Source organism: Pinus tabuliformis, chromosome 5_1 (genome assembly GCF_031772625.1).
Source record: "Pinus tabuliformis cultivar Carrire ecotype Pingquan chromosome 5_1, CPIR1, whole genome shotgun sequence".
Taxonomy (NCBI): Eukaryota; Viridiplantae; Streptophyta; class Pinopsida; order Pinales; family Pinaceae; genus Pinus; species Pinus tabuliformis.
The window spans coordinates 891,950,546-891,977,647 of record NC_142305.1 but is presented as its reverse complement, the minus strand read 5'-3'; the positions used below and the strand labels follow the sequence as shown (position 1 = coordinate 891,977,647).

Below are 27,102 nucleotides of genomic sequence, written 5' to 3'. Positions count from 1 at the left end.
CAAAACTACTTGGCAGAGTACCTACAACTTGATCGAAATCAAAGAACCTAAAGTGACAACAGTAGAAGCTACTGCAGATTCTACTCGGAAATCTGAGGGCACTCTTAAGGATTTAGCTGACTCCTTCCTTCACCGGATAGCAGCCAGGGAACAAATTCTCCCATACACAGATGTAGTGCGGTGGGCAATTGAAGAAATCCCAATCCTGGATAGAACCTTCAGCACCAGAGACGGGAGAATTTTCGGGTCGTTCAAAGCTGATGATTTGAGGCAAATGTATCATTTCCCTGAGCCAGAGAAGATATACAATAAGGCATTCCTGGAAAAATTCTCAAACGAGAACGAAGTTGAATCCGAACCCATCCGGGATTGGAGACAAAATCCGGCAAAGCACAAACATGAGTCTTCCGGTAAGTACTCAGTTGATTCCCTGGCTTCTCCTTATTGCTACGCTGGAATAATGATGTGTAGATTGTGGGGATTGCATGACTCTTCTAATTTCACTATAGAAATGGTTCCTTTAATGGAAGCTGCATGCAACAGTATAATAATGGATTGGGCCACTATTCTCTCAGATAAACTAGCCAAAGTTGTTCTTGAGTTTAGGAATAAGACTCGCATCTCTGAAAGGATAATCCCCCCATTCTATTACAGTGCATATATTTTAGATACATTGTGTTTCAATTCTGAATTTCCCGTGCTCGGCTGGAGGTGGACGCCACAAGACCCCACGGCTATCCACATATACCATCAGAGATTATGGAAGTCCTCTTACAAACACCATCTGTACCAAGTCTGCAATGGCTTTATGGTGCCTATTTATTATTCTATTTTTGATAAACCCATTCCCAAGATTTCCTACCAAGCTGCGATTGATTTAACAGCGGTAGGGAGATGGTTTGGAGAGGAGAAATTCACTTATATAAGAGTTTTCGGTAGCCAAGCCGAACCTCATGTTCTCCCTTTATACATACCAGATAAGTTGTTGGCAAGAGAAATCTCTTACCAGATTATGGCTGAGAGTGTTACACAGACTCTCAAGAAAAATAAGAAGCAGGACTGGCCCTCTTTTCCCTTGAGATGTGGTGTCTATACTCTGCATGATCTCAAACATGCAGAAAAGAAAGCCACGAAGATTAAATCATTAACTCTGGCGACTCTCCCAAATAGGCAGTTTGATCCAAACAAAGTTGCCTATACTGCACTAGAACAGGCCAAATTGACAAAATTTGATCATAAAGAAGATATGTTTGACGACATGTTCTCTTCAGCTGAGACAATAAATCAAGTTAAAGCATTCGCCAAAGTGAAATATAATAATGAAGGGTTGACTGAATTTAATAAACTTAGAGAACGGAGGTTGCAAACTCTGCCTCTAGATTTACTAGCGACAACCCCAGCGACATCATCAAGCGAGCCTGATCGGCAACAGTCAAAGGAACCTCCAGTTATAACGAAAGAACAAGAGAAGCCACAGGAGCAAAATCGGAAGAAAGAACAGGAGGAAAAGCAGAGAAGAGAGAAAGAAGAAAAGCAGAAGAAAGAACAGGAGGAAAAGCAGAGAAGAGAAAAAGAGGAAAAGCAGAAGAGAGAGCAGGAGGAAAGGCAGAAGAGAGAGCAGGAAAAAGTGCGGAAGGAGACCCAAGCTGAAAAGGAAAAACAAACCACCATTGATGTCAATATAGATACTCATATTGACCCTAAATTGCTCCAGGAATGGAAGCAATTTGATTCCATTATCAGTGGTTTGGAATGTTCAAAGGACACCGACACTTCTAAGGTAACGGACACACAGGATATCACTTCACCTCAGGGTCTAAGTGGAACCAGCGGCCCACCCATTTCTAAAGAGGTAGAGATAATACCAAAGGACCCCTCCGACCAAATCATTTTGCAAGTAGAAGATATTCCTCCCTTGGATGTCTTCTACAGCCCAAGGCATAAAGCGGTGGTTAAACGACAAAGGGAAAGAAGAAGGACTGATCAACCTTCCCTTTTTCCAGAGCAAACTATCACGGGCAATGTGGTTTGGAAGGAGGAATTTGACCCCTCCGATGACCTGACAAAACTGTCAAAGTATGCGGGAGCTTATTCAGCAGCGACAATAGATAAGGCATCGGAGGTAAGCCTTTTACTGAAAACCAAGGATCAAGAGATTTTCTCATTACAGACGCAGTTAGCTGAAGCAAAGCAGAAAGCGGAGCGGGCAGAGCAGCAATTGTTGACGCAACAACAAGTGAACAGTCAACTAACTCAACAATTGCAGGCAGAAAAACAAAGGATCGACCAAAGCGCAATCCAGAAGCAGAAAGAATTATCAGAGGCATTGGCACAATTGAAGGCAGCGAACGAGCAAATGATGAAAACAAAAGATGAGCAAATTGCTCAATTATCATCACAGCTCGAGAAAACAAAGGGCGTTCCACAAGTGGCTGAATTTAGAGCAGAAGCATTACAAATAAATACTGCATTAATATCCCAAATTAAGCTTTTGTGTCAACAAATAGCCCAGGCAGAGCCACTATGTGAATTAACGGCATCTATAAGTAACCAAGTAGACAGGGCCAGGACTGAATTGGATCAAGCTGAAGAAACGATAGCTGCATTTCTCGACTGGCAAGATTCTGACCAAGGACAAGCGGCCAATTTACCCAGGATCTTAGAATCACACAAAGATATACTCTTCACTGAATGGCAGTCCCAGTTAATGAAAGCAGAGAGGGCGGTTTCAAGATGTAAATCAACTTCTAGCAATTTAGTTGAATTGGTCAATAACACTCTCTACTTATCAAACATGTTTTCCCAATGCACACCAGGAAAGTTGACAACAATAAAAACATTGGAGCAATCATGTTATCCAGATCTGGAAGAAAAGGGGAGGTTAATCGCTGGGATTAACAGTTTAACCTGGGACACATATTGGTTCTTCCTGGTAAAGCCGCAGACACAGAGAGCCGCCCTCAAGTGCCTAACAGATGCAATCGGGTATATTATTCCCGATATTCAGGATGCCACCTATGCCGCCCAGCGCAGCTCGCGCCTCAACAAACCACCTGAAGTAGAGCCAATGCTTGCGATAAGTCAGCTTAGATTTAAAGGCAAGCAGCCTACTTGATGAATCATGCCGCCGACTGCCAGATCGCTGAAGAAAAATAGGATCAAGATTTATTGATACCAATTAAGTAGGATTTATGTTTTATAGATAGGTAGATTAATTAAGTATTTATAGACCCTTTCATTGTTTTGGAAAGGGTCGTAAAGTTTTGTACCTAACTTAAAGGCTGAAGTTGCACTATTGTGCTTCAGTCATATTCTTTTATGAAACTGGACCAGTTGTTCTTAATTCGATAAGGAAGCTTTTTATGCAATTGTGCACTATTGTCTTTGTATGGAAAATGTTTCTGCGTTGAAGGAAAAATTACAAGTAGCGATTGATATTGGGAGTGTCAAAGCAGCTCATATGGTATTTCTATCTATGTCTGAATTCATTCCTTTCATGTGAATTGTTATTTGATTATCCTTGCTATTATTGATTATATGCATGTGCTTTAACAGCAGTTCTATATTCCTTCCACTATTGGATGTTTTATGGTATGCTTTTCTTTTAATCATGTATGTGTCGATGATATAAATGATGAGTGTAGTAATATCGCTTTAATCGCTTTGCTTAACTATTTAGGCACAGTAATCTTGAATGAAATAATATCCATGTCTGTTAGATGGAGTCATCTATATGCCTGTCTATAGACACAGACCATCAAGCGCTACACTTTAAAGCTCAATAGGTTCCCGGGATAGGTCATAGTTCTTGTATTCTTGTTAATAGATTTAGTTATTCGCCCATCACTAGCTTAGTTAATAAATCATCCATTCATCCCGTTTATCCACTTTTGGGAAACTGGTCCCATTATCCCCAGTCGGAGCCACTATTCCAAACGGAAAAGGAGCTGTACTAAGGTCCGGACCGGGTGGTTATCCCCAATGTTGTTGCAGCGATTTTCGAGGCTTCAACAGGGAGCTGGGACATTATGCATCCCAGTGTCCTAGGAAGAAAAACAAGGGAGAGGCTTCCGATTAAAAGGCAGCTCCAGCGAAGGTGGAGAAAGAGGTCGAGACTGATGATGATTGTGCCATGAGTGCTCATGCACCTCTAGAGAAGAGGTGGGGTGACATCGAGTTGTAGTCAGGAGGACTACATACTAGGGGCAGGATCCTTGAGGTGCCCAAACTCTTGGATCACATCCGGCTACGGGAGCCCTTAACGACAGTAGCATGATGACAGATGTCGGGTGGAGCAAAGTGTGATGGAGCAGCAAGGCAAGGCTAGAGTGCAGAAGTCTGTAGCAGCGCAGCAGAGGTTGCAGTAGTGTGAGAGGCACAAAGGTGTTTGCAGCAGCGCAGTGGCAACAGAGGGAGCACGGGTTAGCAGCAGAGGCAGTTTCAGCATCACGAGGCTTCCAGACTGACTGGGATGTCAGTGTTTGGGGAAGTCAGTTACCTACTTCTTGATAACTGAGTTGCAGTGCAACAGTTAGCAATGGCAATGCTAGGGGCAGCATGGGCAGCATATTGAGAGGGGGCTGCAGTAAAAATGTAGCAATGGCAGTGGCAGTGTCATGGGCAGCAGTATAGAAAGCAGCAGTGCAGAGGATGTGAGGTAGCAGGCCAAGCATCAGCACAGGTACCGGTGCAAAGGATCAGTGTGATGTTTTAGTGGTGGAGCATTACTAGAGCACATTCCTTGCTAAGAAAGAGTATTGATTTGTGGAAGCATCGAATGTGCTCTAGCCATGAAAATTGGTGGAGAGGTTAAGGTACATAAGATATCCAAGACCCATAAATCGTTTGGGGAGATTCCATCCGGATGGAGAGATTAAAATAATTAATATTTTTAATGGGGTTCCTAAGTCTAAACTTAGGAAAATTAAAATATTAATGTGTATTAATATAAAACAGGTGAGAAAGTTCTAAATGACGAGGATCAAGCCAAATCTAATCTTAGTCGTTGATTATAGACTTAATCTCAGTTGTTGAATCGTCAACGGGGAAAGTATAAGAATTCGATTTTCTGAGGCAGGGTTTGCTGAGAAATCGAGTTAGTGATTTGTTGTAGCAAGGGGCAGTTCGGCAAAAGGACGAAAATACATATCAGAGAGGCAGAGAAAGTGTCGGAGAGACAGCGCAAAGCCTTGGAAGGCTAACGCAGAGGCAACCAGGACTGATGTAGAGGCTTAGTGGGCCAGTGCAGAAGACGCAGAGGGCCAAGAGGCTGACACAGAAGGCCAAGAGGCTAACGCAGAGGCAGTAGAGGCTACGCAGAGGCTAGCAGAGCTGACGTTGGGCTGAAGAGGCAGTGCTGAGGGATTTTCATGGGGCAGACTGGGAGCTGAGAGGCAGACAGAGCAGAAAAGGGTGAGCCTTCAGGAACTGTCGAAGTTGTTGTGGGATCAATCATCCGGTTGCTGATCAGCCGAAATATCTGTCTCTGAGGAGAGGTACTTCTGCCAAGGAAATTCTCTGAAGGGTGAGCCATTTCTGGCACCCTAGTTGTATTCAGAAATTGCATAATAATAAAACCCTCATATTTGTTGCATCGGTTTTCCCGCATTGGGTTTTTCCGGGGACGTTTGTCCAAAAATAACGGTGTCCCTTGTGTGATTGTCTCAATTGTTTCAGTTGTTGATCTATATATGTGTTAAGGCTGCATTTGTGTTTATTTCGATATTTATATCTATAAATAATTTGTTAATGGAAAGAACAAGTAGGAGATAATAAACCAGATAATACAGTAGGGATTTCTAATGTGTCAGACTTAGAAATTTCAACACAAAGAGTGTATTGGGTTAATAGTAAATACACTTAGACATTTGCAGTCCGATGTCTACAAGGGCCGTCAATGGCGTTGAGTATTTTGTTACCTCCATAGATGACCATTCCAGGAAAACTTGGATCTAGTTTTTGAGAACCAAGGATGAGGTCTTTGATCGGTTTAAAGAGTTTAAGGCTCTAGTGGAAAACCTGACAGGAAGGAAGATCAAGATATTGTGCTCAGACAATGGTGGAGAATACATAGATAAGAACTTCACTGATTTCTGTGCAAGAGAAGGGATCCGAAGAGAATGGACAGCACCCTATAATCCAGAACAGAATGGAGTCGCAGAAAGGAAGAACAGAACTATTGTTGGAGCAGCAAAGGCGATGTTATATGATCAGAATCTACCCAAGTTTTTATGGGCAGAAGCATGCAGCACGGCTGTACACATTCAGAACAAGACTCCTCATAGGGCTTTAGGAAAGAAGACACCAGAGGGAGTTTTCACGGGAAAGAAGCCAGAAGTAAGTCACCTCAGGATATTCGGAAGTGTAGCTTATTGCCATATTCCAGAAGAGAAGCGGAGCAAGTTAGAGCAGACTGCCGAAGTTGGGTATCTAGTAGGTTACAGCGAGACTTCAAAGGCGTATCGGATCTACATTCCGAGCAGCAGAAAGATTGTAGTAAGGTGGGATGCGAAGTTCATGGAAGATAGAGCCTTCAGGAAATCTCGTGAGATGCCATTTGAAGAACAGGATGAGGATGCTCCTCTAGTCCAGCAACAGGGATCAGATCTGGCAGGAAGACAAGCATCTGGTTCAAGCACAGTAACCAGTACTAGCATCTCCTCAAGAGAAGAGGAGCCAGGAGTGTCACAATAGGTACAGGAAGAGGAACAGATGGAACCTCCCACCACCAGTGGAAGAACTAGCCAAGAAGTACGACAGACTCTGAGGGACACAGAGGAATTCGTTGGAGCTCCTAGAGCTGAGAAAAGGCAGCATAGACAACCTGACAGGTACCAAGCATTGGTAGCTCAGGTCGAAGAACCCTCTAGTTTTCAAGAAGTCGTACAACACCAAGTATGGGTGGATGCCATGGTAGAAGAGTACAGTTCTATCATGACAAATGATGTCTAGGAAATTGTACCAAGACCAGAGAACAGATCAGTTGTAGGTTCGAGATGGATCTACAAGATCAAGTATGTTGCAGATGGCAGCGTAGATAAGTACAAGGCTAGGTTTGTCGCAAAAGGATATGCGCAAAAGGAAGGAATAGACTATGAGGAAACCTTTGCCCTAGTAGCTCGATATACCTCTATCAGATCCATTATATCCCTTGCAGCACAGATGGGATGGGAGATTCACCAAATGGATGTCAAGACAACGTTCTTGAATGGGGTGATAGAAGAAGAGGTATATATTGAACAGCCAGAAGGTTTCAAAACACATGAAAAGAGAACTCATGTGTGCAGGTTGAAGAAAGCCTTGTATGGGCTAAAACAAGCACCCAGAGCTTGGTATGGTCGAATTGACAGCTACTTACAGTAGTTGGGATTCATCAAGAGCGATGTCAATCCCAATCTTTATTATCTGTTAGTAGAAGGGGAGATGTTGATTCTGGTATTGTATGTGGATGATCTATTTTTGACAGGATCATCTAGACTCATAGAGGATTGTAAGAAGAACCTGGAAATTGAGTTTGATAGGAAGAATTTGGGTCTAATGCACTATTTTCTAGGATTGGAAGTTTGGCACCAGGATGGTGAGATCTTTCTTGGCCAAGGAAGATATGCATCAAAAATTCTGAAAAGATTCAGAATGCAGGATTGTCGACCTATGGCTACGCCTATGATTACCATTTGGAAGAAAATAGATTCTTCGAGAGACAAGGAAGTGGACCCCATCTTATACAGAGAACTCATTGGGTCACTTATGTATTTGGTCAACACCAGGCCAGACTTGTGTTATGTTGTCAACACCCTTAGTCAGTTCATAGTGGAACCAAAAAGGGCGCACTGGGCAGCAGCAAAGCACATTCTCGGGTATGTGCGTGGAACAGTAAATTTTGGATTAAGGTACACCAAGGGCAATGATATCGAATTGAGTGGATTCACTGATGCATATTGGGCAGGAAGTTCAGTAGACAGGAAAAGTACCACTAGGTATTGCTTCGGTATTGGATCTGGGATGACCTCTTGGTGCAGTAAGAAGCAGAAGTTTGTAGCTCTGAGCTCTGCTAAAGCTGAGTATATGGCAGCTAGCAAAGCAACATGTGAAGCTATATGGCTTAGGAAACTGCTTGTAAATCTATTCAGGAGAAGGATGGAAGCGACAAGGATCTTCTGTGATAATCAGAGTTGTATCAAGCTCTCTGAAAATCCAGTATTTCATGATCGCTCCAAACACATCGATATTCGGTGTCACTTTATCAGAGACTGTGTTCAGCGTGGAGTGGTACAGTTGGAGTACACTCCCACAAGAAATCAGGTGGCAGACATACTCACCAAGGCTCTAGGAAGAGCCAAGTTTGTTCAATTTCGGGAACAGATGGGTATGTTGGAAAATCCCTTTCAATAGAATGATGCAGTGTTTGAGAGGGAGTTGTAGTACAGATGTAGCAGTGGCAATGGCAGTGTCATGGGCAACAGTATAGTAGCAGCAATAGCACAGTGTTGGTGGCAGCAGCAGTGCAGAAAGGAGATGCTTCAGAAATAGAGCAACATGAAGGTAGACATTGTTGCTAGAGCACTTTCCTCGCTAAGAGGGAGTGTTAGTTTTTGGTAGCATCGAAAGTGCTCTAGCCTTGAAAATTGGAGAAGAGGCTAAGGCACATGAGTTTTAAAGAACCCAAAAACCCGTTTGTTGAAATTCCACCCGGATTGTATTTTATTAAAATAATTAATATTTTTAATGGAGTTCCTAAGTCTAAACTTAGGGAAATTAAAATATTAATGGGTATTAATCAAAATATGGGTGAGAATGATCTAGAAGGCAGATCAAGTCATGTTTTAATCTTAGTCGTTGATTAGAGACTTAATCTCAGTCGTTGAAGACTCAACAGTAAAAGTATAAAATGGAGGCTTGGGGTTCATTTGGAAACACACAGAGATTGAGGAAATCGATTTTCTGAGGTGAGAAGTTCTCAGGAGGAAAATCGATTGGGGAGATCTTGCAGCTAAGGAGTAGAGAGAATCCGGGAGGACTTTCCAGAAAATACAAAACAGAGAGGCGGAGAGAGCTCGCAGAGAGGCTGTGCAGTAGTCGAGAGAGCTGATGCTGGGCCAGTCTTGGCCTACGCAGTCCTGACGCAAAGCCAGAAGGGCTAGCGCAGAGCAGAAAAGATGTTTGTCATGCAGAATCCAGAATTTTCGGAACAACCAGAACTGTCGGGAACTGCCGAAACTACCGAAACTATCGGGAACTGCCGTAACTGCCGAAACAGCCAGGAGAGCTGACACAAGGGGTAGAGAAGGTGATGCAAGGCTGACGTAGAGCCAACGTAGAAATAGCCGAGGTTAGTCAGTCTTATGCCGAATCAGTCGGAATTCTGTCGGGTGAAGTGAGGTAAAACTCACTCAGATTTTCCGCCAGTATTTTCTCTGTAAGGGATTGCTAAATGAGCATCCTAAATTGTATTCAGATATTTACTACCAATAATAAGAATCCTCAGATCTGTTGCAACGATTTTCCCACACTGGGTTTTTCTGGGGATGATTTTCCAAAAACAAGTATGTCAATGTGATTGTTCATATGCTGATGTTTCTCTTGCCGTTTAATTTTCAGTTCTAGTTTGTGAATTCTGCAACTGAATTTATTTTAGTATTTACTAAAGTATTGGTAAATAACTTATCATAAATAAGTAGGAGAAATAAATCAATTATTGCAGCAAATTTTCACAGGGACTACCCCCCTTAATCTGCAATTAGGAGACAACTTAAACGAAGAGGACAAGGATCTGAGTGACAGCCCCTATCCTAAGCATTGTCGCAATCTAGTGAACAATTCGAGTGACGACGCTACAAATGGCAGCATGGAGAAGTTCAAAGCATGGTTTGTGGCTAAGGGATTTTCGTAGAAGGAAAGGATCAACTATCAAGAGATCTTCGCTCCAGTTGTTAAGTACTCATCCATCAATGCTATCATTTTTGTAGCAATGCAAATGGGTTGGAGGATTTACCAAATGGATGTGAAGACAACCTTCCTCAATGGAGTGATTGAGGAAGAGATCTACATAGAGCAGCCAGAGGGTTTTGAGGTGCATGGTTGGGATTCCCTTGTATATAGATTGAGGAGAGCATTGTATGGCCTTAAGTAGGCTCCTAGGGTGTGGTATGCATGTATTGACAGTTATTTGCAAAGCGTGGGCTTCACCAAGAGTGAGGCAAACCTAAACCTGTATTATATTTAGGTGAAGGGTGAGCCTCTCATATTGGTGTTGTATGTTGATGGCCTGTTTCTATCAGGGTCATAGGAGCTCATAGCACACTACAAGCTAGATCTTGCAGAAGAGTTCGAGATGAAGGACTTGGGGTTGATGCACTACTTTTTGCGGTTTGAGGTGTGTCAAAGATGTTGAGAAAATTTAAGGGCAATGCAATTGTTATATTTCTCTTTCTTAGATAACTGCCTAAGATATTATTTTCTTCAGATTTGATCGATATTATTACTATGTATCATTATCATCAACCAGCTATCAAAACAAGAAAATCAATCATGCACAAGTACACAAAATATTGGCACCATGCCAGGGCAAAAACCTCTCCAAAACTTGAGAGGAAAAACCCTTGAACTCTTTCTTATAGAATCTTTATTGAGAAATTACATAACCCACACTTGACCTTGAAATGCCTTCAACATCAAATGACAATACCTCAGAACATGTACCCAATAACACTGTTCAGTTCTACAATTGAAGAATTATCTCAGTCTGCACCAAAACAGTTCGGATAGGCTCTCCTAGCCTCGATCTACTCTTGCTCCATATATATAATTATTATATGTTATCACAGTTATGAATATAGCTGATGTACAAGGCTTCCACAAGATGATCCGGTTGACTGTCACCACAACGAAGGAGAATGCCCTAGATTTCGGAGCGTATATGCATACGTGGATGGAGTTAGGGCTCTTCTAGCCTTACAGTACCCTCGCGCTGTCATCCGCAGTCTCCTCCTTCCTGTTGAGGTTAGGACTGCCCTTCAAACCCTTCACGCAAACATGAAATGCAATATGCTAACCCAAATCCGGATGCTGAGATGAGGTGCAGGCTCGATGAGGGGAAAGACTTCCTCATACGTTGCGGCTACTTCGCTACCTTACTTCTTCGTGAGAGAAGTGCATTGAATTGCCTTGTGGAGGATCCATACGTAGCCTATATATAGGCGTGCCTTCCCATTCATTGAGCCGACGTGAACTTCGATTGGGCCGACATTTCCTTCGATCATTTAGCTGAGCCGACATGGTTTCATAGAGTAAAACTGTGGGTACACATTTGAGTATTTCTTTGATGATCTAGAAGGACTTACATTCATTACATTGACACAAATAATACATAATTGTCTTCATTTTCACATGACTTGTCTTGAGCTCTTTAACTAGCGCAAAAATAATTCTTTAAATACAAAAATACATTAATGCAAAAATAATGAAGACCGAACCTAGTTACACTATTTTCAACAAAAGAGAGGGAAAAATCGTCCTTGGACAAGGGAAGTACACAGTTGAGATCTTGAAGTGATTCAAGATTGACTATAAGCCCATGTCCACGCCACTTGTGACCAACTGGAAGAAGATCGATACTTCTAGATGAGACGCAGTGGACCCAACTTTATGCATATTGTTGATAGGTGCTCTTACGTATCTAGTTAACACTAGGCCAGATATTTGTTTCCCAGTGAACTCATTTAGTCCGTTTATGATAGGGCCTAAACAAGTGCACTATGTAGTTGTGAAGCATGTTTTGAGATATCTTCGAGGCACAGTTGAGTATGGGTTGAGGTATATTCAGCAGGATGGAGTGAAGCTCGAGGGGTACACCAATGCAGATTGGGCAAGCAATACAACTAGCAGGAAAAGCACCTCAAGGTGCACTTTCAGTTTAGGATCAGGAGTAGTTCCTTGGTACAGCAGGAAAGAGAAGGCAGTTGCACTAAGTTCTGTAAAGGAAAAGAATATGGCAGCCAATATGGCTACATGCAAGGCAATCTGGCTTTGGAAACTTCCTGTTGGAATTTTTTATTAGGAGCTAGATTCGACTATCATTTATTGTGATAGCCAAAGTTGCATCAAACTCTCAGAGAATCCATTGTTTCATGACAAGTCGAAGCACGTTGAGATCAAGTACCGCTTCATCAGAAATTGTGTGCAGAAGCGGACAGTGAAGCTACAGTACATTCCTACAGAAGAGCAAGTAGCAAACATCGACTAGGCCTTGATGCAGGGCAAGTTTGTATTCTTCAGGAATAAGTTGGGTGTTGTACAAAACACCTTCTTTGTTAAGAGGGAGTGTTGATTTCCATAGTTGCAGAAGATCTTCTAGCCTTGTGTCTTAACTAGAAGGACCTTGTTTTGCCTCTTTAGGAGCTTGCATGCGACATGCAAGGCATGCATGTGAATTGCATGCAACATGCAGAGTTTGCATGTTGATTGCATGTGACATGCAGAGTGTGCAAGTGGGTTGCATGCTAGATGCAGAGTTGCATGCATGCGGATGAGTTACATGAGGCATGCATGAGATATGCATGTAATGCAAACTAAATTTATGATTGGTACTTGAGTTAAAGTAAAGAAAGCTAAAGATAAGTAATTTATCTTCACTTAACTTGACTAGTTAATTTTGGTCGTCGATCTTAGCTTAGAAAAGTTATAAATTGAGCCTAAGGGTTGATGCAAAGATACAATTGATGAGCATGAGTTAGAGGTTCAGTGGGAGCGAGTATCTAGGCAGAGAAAGCAAGTTGTGAGGTCGAACAAACTATAACAAGACCAAGAGCGAATTGATCGGCAAGGGGGTCGAGTTTGCTTATGAAAGAGGTTGAGTTTCTCAAGAGACCAAGAGGTTGAGTTTCCTCTTATATGTTGAAGTAAATCCGTTGAGGCGCACATGTGGGCTGAGATGGCCAAGAGTGGGTTGTATAAGAGGGTCAAGTGAGGGTTTTGATGTCAAAATTATTGTTGTGTAATTGTTGTAGCAAATTCATCTAACTACTATAAGAAATCTTGCTCCTAAAGCTGGACAAAAGAGCCCAACGTTTGTAAGTTTTACCCATGCTAGGGTTTCCTGGGTATATCTATGTTATTTTGTTGATGTGATTAGTTTCATGTGAATTTTCTTTCGTTATTTATTACTAATAATTAACCCAGAGTGTTGGCTATTTCGAGTGAGATAGATAAAATTTATTTTTGTTTTATTATGTGAAAACTTGTTGAGCAATTAATCTGTGTTAAAAATATGCAACTGCGATCAAATTCCATTTTGGACAGCTCACTTGATGGAGATAATGATTGTATTTAATTCCTCTTTTCGAGAGGACCAAAATCGACCTAAATATCACTCAAATCAGATAAGGGAAAGTGTACTTACTAAGAAAAGTCCACATGTGCATATTTGATAAGGTTGGCCCTAAAGCAAAGTGGACCACCTTGAAAAGCTATAAATACAAGTGCCCTCTACCTCATTTAGACTTCTATCTTGGTTTTTGGCTCGCCTAGGTCTGAGGCTCGTCCGCAGAGGGATAGGTTCGCTCTGAGGTGAAATTCCAGGGTTTGAGGCTCGTATCTCTGATTTAGGGTTTTGGGCCCTAGTTTGTAGGCACAACACAGAAGGATCTCGACTACAGTTGCTCCCAAAGAGGCTCATGCGTGCGACTAGAGCCCTCCAGTCGCACGGACAACTCACTATGCATGCGATTGGGATTTAGGGTTTCTGCAATCTAGATCTAACCCCAGTTGCTCGCCTACAAGGCTTAAGGGAGTGACTAGGCAGCCATAGTCACTCGCATGACGACTCCTCCGTGCGACCAGGAACTAAAAGATGAAATCTCAGTCTTCCGAAGATTTCGCTCAATGACAGCAGGGTTCGACAGTTGACTGCAAACAGTGACAGTTCATTAGAGTCTTTAGAATTAGAGTTTTGAGTATATACATTGTTGTGTTCATTTCATGGATGTTGTAGTTGTTTTGTTGGTTAGTTACATAGATGAAGATATGGATCATTGTACTCTCTTTTGCTGAATCATTTGATGACAATCTAATAAGAAGAATTTGAAAGGGTTTTTCCCATAGTGGGTTTTGCCCTGGTCACTGATAAATCTTGGTGTCTCTATGTGTGAATGCTTTTCTTCTATTGTTCCTTTATATTTTGCTGCATTGACGATGATGATATTGTTCTTTCTACATAGTTGCATATGATGATGAATAATGATGTAAATCTAAATAATGTTATGATGTTATTGACCCAGGTGGCCACAGACACGCTCAAAATTCAGTAGTGTCTATAGAAAAACTCAAAAATCAAAGTCTTCAAAATATAGCCAAACCAATACCAGGTTGTAGTGTTCGTCATTATGATTCTGGTGACGCAGACAGTACTCAAATCTGAGCCCATATGATCAACTTATGGCTCTTTAAAGTTTGACAAGACAAGGAAAAAAGCGGGGCCCACAGTGTGCCACATGGCATCCAGGTCAGTAGGGGGGGCCCACAACCTTACGTGGCAATCAAGTGTTGCCCTACCGGACAGTGACACATGGCACCCTTTCATTGGCTTTTTGCACCTGCAAAAAGACAAAAAAAAAGAAGATAATATTGAAATACCATAAAATACAAAATCATTTTAAATATTAAAAATGGTTATTTTAATATAACAAAACTCATAGATAATATATAATATGGTTAATATGATTCAAAAGAAAACAAAACGAATGTTTGTAACCATATACATATATGGTTAATTGAAAAATGTAGTATGGTTAAACAATAACCATATATGGTTATTGACCACATGTATTACCACACCTCTGCATACACCAATGGTTAGTTACCCCGCCAACAACTCATATCATAAACCGCCGAAACTATATGTGAAACAAAACGAAAAAACAATTGCCAAGTTTGATATGCGGTTGGGCGGGGGGTTGGAACCGTCGACCTCCCCCGCCATACTTAGCGGCACAACCAACACACCACGGTGGTGAGCTTTGGAAGCTCCGCCCGAAAACATTACATTACTTAAACCTTCAGCAATTCATTCGACGGAGGTGGAGGGCGAACCAGTGGCGGAACCATGAGCACCTGAGAAATGTGGAACTCTGAGCAGGAGAATCCCAAGATGTCAAAAAGATTCCCTTTGAGACCTAGAGGTGCCAGTGACAGAATTTGACAAGCTTATAGTCATTTTTGCATGCTTTCTTGCTAGGAGTCCAACCATGCAATCAGAATCTCCATATGAGTAGCAGAAATTCAGGTGTCCAGCAGCAAAGAATCTTTGGAGAATCTTGTGGAATCTAAAAGATTCCCTTGGAGACTAGCTTTTGCCAGTGTCGGAATGATGCCAACTTTATAGTCATTTTTCACAAAATTTCGCAGGGAGCACATAGGTGTGCTCAGAATCTTCATCCGAGCAGCGGATTTTTCAGCCATCTTCAAGAAGGAATCTTTGGGGAAATCTTCAAGATTCTCAAGGGTCCCAAATTTGAAGGTGTCAGAAAGGGGCAAAGTTTATAGTCGTTTGACACGATTTCGCGCCACGAATTCAATGGTGGTGTCCGTTTCAGTAGCTGAGCTTTGCATTTTTCAACAATCTCCGAAAATGGAGGTAAATGATGCAATGATTTCATGCTTTTCTTCTGATTTGCTGAGATGATGTTTTTTTTGTTGAGATCCCTGATTGCTAGTATGTTGAGGGATACTTGTATGCCACATCATGTAAGATTTTATTAGCTTGTCATGTTGAAGGAATGTCCATTTGAGTGAGATTTCCTATAGGACGTCTCGTGGAGAGACATGCCACTCTTGTTGAGGGAATTTTCCCATATGAGTGAGAGTTCATGCGAATGTCTCGTGGGGAGACATGCCACTCTAGTTGAGGGTATTGATCCTTGTAATGACATAGAACATACCATGTACATCGTCATCATTTGCAACACTTAAGGAAACATCCTCCCGACTATTGACACCAGGGCCCGGAGACGTAACCCACACTGGGTGAACTCCGTTATCAATGTATTTGTGTTCATGATTTGATAGTCGTCTTTATGTTACATCTTCTTTAAAGCATGCACATGTGGTTGTTCTATGCTCTTTTGCATGCAATTATGCTAACATCACAGAAGTAAAAGATCTTGGATAATTTTGGTAGCTGAAGAGATCTAGATCAAGTTTGGTATCAGAGCGGTCTTCTCGCTGATGTGAATTACAAGTGTGAATGATTGAACGTGCAACAAGAAAGAAAATGGAGGATGACAGAGATATGTACGAGGCCTTCTACAAGATGTCAAAAATGGTAGACATAATGTATGCAGCTTATGAGGAGAAAATGGCAAGAGAGGAACGGGAGAAAGAAAGAGCAGAGGACAATGCTCCATCTACCCCCTCGAGTGTACATTCATCTTCTTCATTGTCTTCTCATCATTCAGATGAGGAGATCAATCAGAGCCTTCAAGCAGAGAATGTTGAATTGAGGAGACTTCTACGAGAAGAAAAAGAGGAGAAGTAGAGATTGCAGCTTCAGCTACGAGCCACGGAAGAGGACTTGGAAGAGTTGAAGCGCAGCAAAGGTTTAGCCAAGCCATCATCACCTGTTCCAGAATCGACAGCTGAGGTAAATAGTGCTGATCATTCTTCAATTTCATTTTCACATGACACTATTTCTGTTGAAAACATGGAGGTACCCATTTCGAGAACTGGCATGAGGCTCCTTACCAAGATGGGATACAAAGGAGGAGGACTTGGTGTCAGTGGCCAAGGAATGACTCAGCCATTGAAGGTGGTACAAAGACCTTGATTCGCAGGTTTGGGATACACTGAAGGAGAGTGATCAAAGTTGTCAGAAGCTTCCAAGACATTGTTCAAACCGTCGGAGAAAGAGGATGATTGGAACACATCACCATCCTCCCATGACAGTGCACATTGCAGAGGGAGAGCTAAGGCAAGCTCTCATCGCCAGAATTGCACCAGAGACAATCAAGAGAGGTATAACAAGTCTCAGTATTCTAAAGTTCATTTTGATTACAAGCATGTTAATGATGAACATAAATCATGTCATAGAAAACTATGTGGTTTTTGTGGTTTACATAACCATGTGGTTGTTGAGTGTTGGAAGAGAATGGCAGCAAGAAAGAGGATGAGGCGTGAAAGGCCTTCTCCACATCAGGGAAGGAATCAGGTTAAGTAGGTCTGGAGGAAGAAGACTTTTTGCAGTCATTGCAACAAAGGTAGACATCAAAGAGCCACATGTTGGAGGCTCCATCCAAAGCAGCGTCTCAAGAACAAAGTACCCGTGCAGGAACCAGTTGGAAAGGTTGTTCGACAAACAAATCCACCACAAGGAGATGATGACCCACTCACTTTCAAGAGTGAGAGATGGTTTTTCTAGATAGGGTAGCTTGTCATGGCCTCATTTTCTAAATCATGTGTTGCAATATAAATGTAAAAGTGATGATGTGTTTTCCATTGCTTATTAAAGCGACAATGATGTTTTGGCCTTGTATTGATAGCTGGGTATTTGTTTTTATTCCGATGTAAACTTGACCAAAGAGTGTGCCTTATAAACTCCTAGCAAGTATGGGGATGCTCGGGTCATGGCTGGTCATGAAATTGAGCATGTAATTTGCAAAGATTGTAATAGAGGTTTGCAGAGGATGCAGGTGTCGGTTCATCATTAATGGCTCCGAAGGACAAGAGTAAAGGAGAAGAAAGGGTGACTTGTCAGGACACTTGTGGTGCAAACAATATAATGCAGTAGTTGCAGATTATGTTCATGTTTTTAGAGGACCAAAAGCTCCTCAGTGGGGAGGAATGATCTAGGTGGCCCCAAACATGCTCAAAATTTAGTAATGGCTATAGAAAAGCTCAAAAATCAAAGTCTTCAAAATGTAGCCAAACCAATACCAAGTTGTAGTGTTTGTCATTACGATTCCGGTGGCACAGATGACACTCAAATCTGAGTTTGTATGATCAACTTATGGCTCTTTAAAGTTTGACAAGAAAAGGAAAAAAGCGGGGCCCACAGTGTGCCACACGACATCCCATTCAACAGGTGGGACCCACAACCTTACGTGGTAATCAAGTGTTTCCCTACTAGACCCCGACACATGGCACCCTTTCATTGGCTTCGTGCAGCTGCAAAAAGACAAAAAAAAAATAATAATGAAATACCATAAAATACAAAATCATTTTAAATATTAAAAATGGTTATTTTAATATAACAAAACTCATAGATAATATATAATATGGTTAATATGATTCAAAAGAAAACAAAACGAATGTTTGTAACCATATACATATATGGTTAATTGAAAAATGTAGTATGGTTAAACAATAACCATATATGGTTATGGACCACATGTATTACCACACCTTCGCATACGCCGACGGTTAGTTATACCGCCAACTACGCATATCATAAACCGCCGAAACTATATGTTACACAAAACAAAAAAAATAGTTGCCAAGTTTGATATGCGGTTGGGCGGGGGGTTGGAACCGCCGACCTGCCCTGCCATACTTAGCGGCACAACCAACACGCCACGGTGAACATTACTTAAACCTTCAGCAATTCATTCGACGGAGGCAGAGGGCGAACCAACGGCGAAACCATGAGTGCCTGAGAGATGTGGAACCCGGAGCAGGAGAATCTCAAGATGCCAAAAAGATTCCCTTTGAGACCCAGAGGTGCCAGTGACAGAATTTGACAAGCTTAGTCATTTTGCACGTTTTCTCGCTAGGAGTCCAACCATGCAGTCAAAAATCTCCATCTGAACAGCTGAAATTCAGGTATCCAACAACAAGGAATCTTTGGAGAATCTTGTGGAATCTAAAAGATTCCCTTAGACGCTGATTTTTGCCAGTGTCAGAATGATGCCGACTTTATAGTCATTTTTCACAAAATTCGCAGGGAGCGCAATGGTGCGATCAAAATCTTCATCGGAGCAGCCAATTTTTTGGCCATCTTCAAGGTAGAATCTTTGGGGGAATCTTCAAGATTCCCAAGGGTCCAGAATTTGACGATGTCAGAAATGGGCAAAGTTTATAGTGGTTTGACACAATTTCACGCCACAAATTCTGCGATGGTGTTTGTTTCAACAGTTGAGCTTTGCATTTTTCAGCCATATCCGAGAATGGAGTTATATGATGCAATGATTTCATGCTTTTCTTCTGATTTGCTGAGATAATGTTTTTGTTGTTGAGATCCCTGATTACTATTATGTTGAAGGATACTTGTATGCCACATCATGTAAGATTTTATTAACTTATCATGCTGAAGGAATGTCCATTTGAGTGAGACTTCCTATAGGACGTCTTGTGGAGAGACATGCCACTTTTGTTGGGGGAATATGCCCATATGAGTGAGAGTTCCTGCGAACGTCTCGTGGGGAGACATGCCACTCTGGTTGAGGGTATTGATCCTTGTAATGACAAAGAACATACCATGTACATCATTATCATTTGCAGCACTTAATGAAGCAGCCTCCCCACTATTGACAGCAAGGCCCAAAGACATAACCCACACTGGGTGAACTTCGTTATCAATGTGTTTGCGTTCGTGATTTGATGGTTGTCTTTATGTTACATCTTCTTTAAAGCATGCACATGTGGTTGTTCTATACTCTTTTACATGCAATTTTGCTAACATCACAGAAGTAAAAGATCTTGGATAATTTTGGTAGTCGAAGAGATCCGAATTAGTTATGGCGTGAACTTAATGTATTAACGAAGAAATTCAATTATCAAAGCAAAGAACAATATAGCCCTATGAAAAATTAACAATCTGTAACTAGGTTATAGAAATTTAACAAAACTTTGGCCATCTTAGGCCTTGCTAAAGCTCTATCCAACTTTAGACTTTTAAAAACTCATCATCTTGACCCCTAGTATTAGAGTATATTTATATGTGATTTAGGGAAGCCTTCTTTGTGGTGTAAATCCCATTAAAAAGCAAGAGGAAGGTTGTTGAGGTGACAGTGGCAACCCTTCCTCTTTGTTGCCATAAGGTCTAGCCCCTCGCCCGATGAGGTTTTGCATCGGGCCTAGTAAATTTTGCAGCAACAAGTTCCAAATAAAGATTATAAAAAAATTAAAAAGGAATTACCAAAGTATGATGGCAACCTGTATAATATATGATACTACGTATAAATAAGAATGTCACTAACAAGCCTACATAAACTTCAAAAATAAGCTAATACCTGCCCCATAGGCAAGGCATATTCTTCACCTCTAGCACTGTTGTTTTGAGGCCTAACAGTACATTAAGAAGACATTCTAATTTTTATGGTAGCTTTCTGTTTCTCTTAGTTATGGTGTTATGGTTCTGGGGCTATTTCCAAAATGACATGGTAAAGGCCCATAATAAAGCACAGAGAAAAAACTGACTAAAATTATTCAGAAAAAATAAATAAATAAAAAAGGAAAAAGAAATCAGGGCACTGAGCTTTTCCTGAAATCCCATCTAATAATTTTCATTTTATAATATTATATATCACACAGACAATAAAATATTGTTCCCTGGAAGAAGCAGAGAGTAACAAAGTCCCATGATATACCTTCAGATAGATGTCAAGCGCTCTATACAACCCATCATCCAAAGAGCGGGAAAATGCTGGAAGAGCTTCTGCTAGTGATAGAAACTTGGCAGGCTTCAAGTTCACATCTGGGGCGACCTCAGCAAGATAATCATCCACTAATTTGGCAACTCTTGTTAGTGGACCTTGTGATGGGGATCCCACAACAGGATCCACTTCCACTTGAGGTGAACGGGCCGATATACTTTCTTTGTCAAACAAAAGAAAATAGTGAATAATTCGCTGCATGCAATCTGTGTCATAAAGTGTCTCTACCTTATCTGAATAGTTGGGAATCAGAAGGCCATCAAGAGTTGCAAGTTCTAACTGAAAGCCTATCCTCTTCTCCAAACGGTCCTTGCATGCCTGACTTGCATTCAATATCATTGCAATTCGCAACATTCCAAACAAGAATCTACTAGAGGTTATTCCTTTCTTCACAGGTAAAAGGCATTCAATAGCTTCCAATAGCACTTTCTGATTGGCAACAGCCGGAATGGTACCCAGATGAACTACAGAACCTCTAACATTGCCACCTTGCCATCTACTGAGGCCAGGAAGATATTTTTTTGCATAGTAAATAACTGCACCAGCTCTATTTTCAGGCCGTATACCTCTTCCTTCCATTGCCTTAATGACCCTTTCAAACAAAGGCACACTGAGGTTTGAAAGATCCTCATGCCACCAATCAGAATGAGAGCTTCTTACTCTTGCACCAGTGTTAATTCCATTCCACAAGATGCTTCCGCCAGGACTCTGCAAAGAACCATACATCATCATGGGCCATCCAAACAAGCTTGGATCTGTACAAGCCATAACAGCTAGAGCATTCACACATTTCTTCACTATTAGCAGCTCCTCTGCCTTTGCAAGAACAGGCTCACAGCTTTGAAGTGCTTGGATGCAGTCTTTCCAGCTCTGAAGAACAACTTTATGAAGGAAAGCTTCAGCCTTTGCTTGCAAGTTTTCTTCCCCATATTCATCTGTCATTTCAAGATAGTCTGCTGCACAGCGCACAATCCCGATGTTTGAAACTGTAAGTTCCACCCTTACCCCATAACAAAATTTTGCTGCAAATTCAAATGCATCTGGGCCCCCAGGAAAATCTGGTAATTTGACACAACTGATATGCTTTCCATCACCTTCACAATCCTCCAAAAGCTTTGCTATCTTCCCACACTTTGACAATAATGGAAACTAAATTCATCCCAAAAGATTTATTAGAGAAATTACATATGACCTGGAAATAAGTCTTTCTCTTCAAATGCTAAAAGAAAAAATAACAAATATAAAAAATAAAAGATACAAGTAATGAGAAGATTCCACAAAGTTTAAACTATAGATATTCTTTTGGGATGTGATCGCAGTTCCCCCTTGTAAGTTAGACTCTAAGCTTGTGAGTAAACTAGATTGGAAGCATTAACAATACAAAAAGAAAAAACAATATATACAATGCAAGCAATGAATGTTCGTATCAATTGAAACATTCCTAAAAAATAAAAGCCATCCGTAATTCAGTTTGTGTGATAAGTAGGAAATGACAGACCTTGTGAAGGTGGAAAGACTTCTCCTCTACTTCAATAATAATATCACAGGGAAGCCCTGTGCTGCATAACCTGAAATTAACAGGACCAAGCAGAGCTCACCAAATCAAAACTTTATTCACTTATATTCTAGAAAGTATTGAGGCATATGCAGAGCAAGCTTCTTCTATGCAAGAGTAAAATAATACAATCTTTGCAGTATCCTGAATCAAGTAAAACAACTCACCACTGAAAATGGTTGGAATAGAAGAATGGAATCAGTAACGTCTGTTTGTTGACACAATTTTACCACACTAATGGTGTGGCTTAAACTTTTTCTTCAAGTATAAACGATTAAAAGAGCTCAGGATGTATGCAACCAAATATCATCAGCATCTAGAGTCAATGTTATATATTAAACATGCTGGCTTCTTGGCTTAAAAACAAGGAAACAAATTATTAAATCATTCAAGAACACTAAATTAAACAGTAAAACAAGATCATTGCTTCACTGAAGGAGGGACACCCAGATTCTCTTATGTTGGCATCATGAAAACATCGCCTTTCCGTCCTGCTTCTGAAGCATACTAAAGAGCATATGAGTTTCAAATGTCTTTTGGAGGTAAATTTGTGGTGATGGTGTAGTCTAAGTCATGGTTATGGATAAGTCTATAAAATAATATTAAAATTAGAGTGAACAAAGTTCATTCTTCAAGTTAAATACTCCAGAAGACTTGGAATATGTAGATCTCCATTGAGATACAAGAATATATATTAAAATGTACGAATGAGAATGATATTACAATTGAGAGTAAGAGTCTTGATATATAGCCAGGTAAGTACCCTTTCACGAACGGTCATGTCTGTAGAGACATGCCTCTTCCCTACTAATTATTAGTTAATTAATCATTGTTTATGTCTATTATTATTTATATTATTTTTACTATTTTTATATATATTTTATTCATAACATTGCCTTCCTCCTAAAAAAGCTTTGTCCTCAAAGCTTACTGATGAAAGGCTTGATCTCTTTTTTCTATTTCGAATGTCTTCTTGTCTCGGAACTGTCATCTTCGTCGAAACAAGATGATATGATGCTCTAAGTGATAAACAAAACTGTCGCACTGAGAATGGATCTAACCATCCTAAATTAATCTTTTGTGGAATCTTGTGGTTACTGGATACTTCGTGTGAATTGTTATCACAAGACTAAATTGTACTGACATTAGTAGTTTTCGGAACATAAGTTTGTTTTTTATGTTCAGAGTGATACAAATTCGTAGATTGATTGAGATGTTTGTTCCTATGATTTGGATGTAGATAAAGAGTTCTTTTGGTCTGTCTTTCCCCTATCATGTGTGTGGCGGTATCTTGATTTACTTCAGGTGACGATGTTGTTGAGTTGGTTACAGCAGTGTGGAAAAAGTCCCGAAAAAATCGGGATTTATTCCTAAAAATGCGATTTTTTGGGCGAAACGATTATATCGGCCGACTTTTTGACGATTTTTTAAAAAACGAAAAAATCGCGATATAATCGAATTAATCCCGATTTAATCGGGAGTCGATTGAAAAAATCGGCTGGCATTAAAAAATTTATGTCCGCGGGCATAAAAAGCCGGAAATCGTTCGTTTTAGTTTTTCACTGTGTTTTGGCTTGTTCCGCTGTGGAGAATCGAGGGTTTCGACTGTCAAATTTTCGGTGTGCATTTGCAAGTTGCAACGTTGCCATTGCAAGAGTCAAGACTCAAGAGGAGCCCCCGCAAGCCTCAAGGTATGCTCAGAGCCTCAGAGTCCAGACTATACGCTGTTAAAAATTAAAAGCTACGTATTAAATTATTAATACATTATGATTAATAGCGGGCAGCGGAAAGCCATGGCCCATTATCCAAATAACAAATCGACAAAATATATATAACTGTTATCATTTATGTATATTTATTATTTATGTATATTATATATATTATAACTGTTCAGCCGCTCAGCGTTCACTGTGCCCATTATCCAAATAACAATTTAATCGACAAAATATATATAACTGTTATGTATATTTATGTATATTATTATTTATATAACTGTTCAGCTCAGCGTTCACTGTGCCATTATCCAAAATTCAAACAACAAATCGACAAATATAACTGTTATGTATATTATATTTATGTATATAACTGTATGCTCACGTTCACTGTTAAGTTTTAACTACGGTGATACCCTCCTGGAGATATATTAATTATTAAATACCCAATAAATTTTCCAAAGTTTTGTGTAATCTGTCTCAGACTCTCAGACTCCAGAGAACTTTCATCGAACAGTTTGAGTGAGGTAGGCTGGCCGCTGTAGGTATGTTTTTGACATTTGTTTGTTTGCTAAAAGAGATACATATGTTTTTGTTTATAACTTTATTTTCTCAAACAGTATAGCTGTTAAGTTATTTATAATTTTATATCAGTCAAATAATGAAAACACACAGTCCTTGACTCCTTCATTCAGCTTGATAACAAGAGTTACAAACTTACAGTACACAGAAGTTATTAGGAACCTGGAGGCTGGTGTTAACTCAGCAATGCAGACTCTAGCATATCAGTCCCCTTTTGGTGAAGGATATCAGTCCCACTTGAAGAATGCTAGCTCAGAAATTGAGCCCACAGTGTTAACATATAATAATAAATATTAAATATATATGGCTTAAGTGTTCACTGTTCGGTGGGTCTAAAAATTAAAAAATTAAAATTAAAATTACTGTAAATTTGTAATTTAAATTTTAAATTTACTAATTTGTTTCTAAATTCTGAGTGCAATACAAATTACTAATTATATTTTGCTGATTTGAATTTGTTTCAATTTTTTTTGTGCCCAGGTTTAAACTTTAAATTCCAGCTCAAAGTTTAAAACAAAATGCCGAGGATTTTGGATTCTATGTGGAAGTTTGGTGAGCCTGATGTTATACCCGAAACTGGGGCGGTCAATAGAATGTATTTGACTTGCAAGTTGTGTGGCAAGCATATGTCAGGAGGCATCAACAGATTAAAATTCCATTTGGGGCAAATTCCGGGCCAAAATATTGAACTTTACACAAACCAAGTCCAGAAATCATCCGACGGGCCATTCAATCATTGACGGATAAAGAGGAAGGAAAAGACACCAGGGCAGCACTAAGAAACCAACTTGTAGGGGGCTCAAGAGTGGGGGGACCTGAGAGTGGCAGTGCTTCTACAGCAGCATCACCTTCCTCACCCATGGGTACTCATCCTTCTATCTCATCTTTTTTTGTTCCTAGAACAACAGCTGGTTCACAACCTGGGATCAAATCATCAATGAAAAAAAAGGAAAAGGCAGAAGCTGACAAGTTGGTCAGTAGGTGTCTTCTATGGAGTGATGTTCCCTTCAACATTGCCAAGACAAACCCATTCTACCAGCCTATGTTTGATGTTGTTGCTGTCGTTGGCCCGGGGTACAAACAAAGCCCCACCTTTGCAGAGTTGAGAGGGCCTCTTCTTCAAGATGAAAAGACTGAGTGCACTGCTAGATTGGCAGAGTTTAGGGCATCATGGGAGCACACTGGATGCACAGTCATGTCAGATGGTTGGACTGACCAGAAGGGTAGGACCCTTCTTAACTTCTTGGTTAGTTGTCCCAAGGGGACAATGTTTATGAAATCTGTTGATGCATCTGCACACATTAAAGATGCACGTTTATTATGTGAGTTGTTGGACCTTTTCATTCAGGAAGTAGGCCCAAGAAATGTTGTCCAAGTCATAACGGACAACGCTGCAAATAATGTTGCAGCTGGCAAGATGCTTATGGAGAGGTATCCTAACTTGTTTTGGACACCTTGTGCTGCCTGCATTGCATTGCACCTTGATGTTGGAGGATATAGGTAAAAATTCCTACTGTGAGGGATATTGTTGAATCATCCAAGAGCATAACAAAATTATATATAATCATTCATCTGTGCTTAGCTTGATGAGAAAATTCACCAACAACAAAGAGTTAGTGCGGCCTGCCATTACACGATTTGCCACTACTTTCATATCTCTTCAGTCTCTGTTGAATTCTATGTGGGAGGTGAAGAGCATGTTTCTCTCAGCGGATTGGCGACTATTAGCCGCAAACCGGAGGGAGAGGGCATATGCAGACTAGTTTCATATGATCAGAGCTTTTGGGCAGGAGTAGAGGAGGTGTGTGCCATTTCAGAAACCTTTGGTAAAGGTTCTTCGGTTGGTTGATGGAGAGAAGCCCGCAATGGGCTACTTGTATGAGGCCATGGATAGGGCCAAAGAAGCCATCCGTGCTTATTATGCAAATAAGGGAGACGAGGGGTTAGAGAAACAACAGGTCATATGGAGAGTGATTGATCAGCGATGGAACAATACCCTCCATCGCCCATTCATGCTGCAGGTGTCTACCTCAACCCTGCATTTTCTTATGCTTGTGGTTTCAGATTTGATGCCGAGGTGATGGATGGATTCTTCAGTTGTGTCGAGAGGATGGTGTCATCTGAGCAAGAACGTGAGGAGATTTCTAAAGAAATGGAGGTCTATAGGATGGGAGGTGGCACATTTGGTTTTAACATGGCTATTAAGAATAGGACGACCAAAATGCCAGGTAAGCTTCAGTTTGTTTCAAACCTTCAAGTTTAGAATTTCAATTGTTTTTTTTATGTTTCTCATTTTTCTTTTAACTTGTAGATGCTTGGTGGACAAGCTATGGTGCTAGAGTACCCCATCTCCAAAAGCTTGCCATTCGAGTGCTCAGCCAAACATGCAGTTCCTTTGGGTGTGAGCGCAACTGGAGTGTATTTGACAAAATACACTCCAAAAAGCGCAACAGGTAAAAACTAAAAAGATTTCAAATAAAATTTTTTGAATTCGTTTGATTAATTTTAATATTTAAATTTTAAGTACTAATTACAATCTCGATAATACAGATTGGAGTCCCAACGCCTCAATGACATGGTTTAACGTCTACTACAATCTTCGATTGGGGTGAGA

General features: G+C 40.6%; 1 protein-coding gene across 3 annotated transcripts in view; it reads right to left on the bottom strand.

The window, feature by feature from the left end:
• LOC149167672 (Phototropic-responsive NPH3 family protein) overlaps window positions 1-27,102 on the bottom strand; it is a 93,422-nt gene that overhangs the window by 60,107 nt on the left and 6,213 nt on the right. For all 3 annotated transcript variants that reach the window (XM_089433079.1, XM_089433077.1, XM_089433078.1), the window contains 2 exons: window positions 22,138-22,207; window positions 20,574-21,788 (listed from right to left, as the gene is read on the bottom strand). In XM_089433079.1, coding sequence (XP_089289205.1) covers window positions 20,574-21,788; window positions 22,138-22,207 — 1,285 coding nt within the window. The remainder of the gene's footprint in view (window positions 1-20,573; window positions 21,789-22,137; window positions 22,208-27,102) is intronic.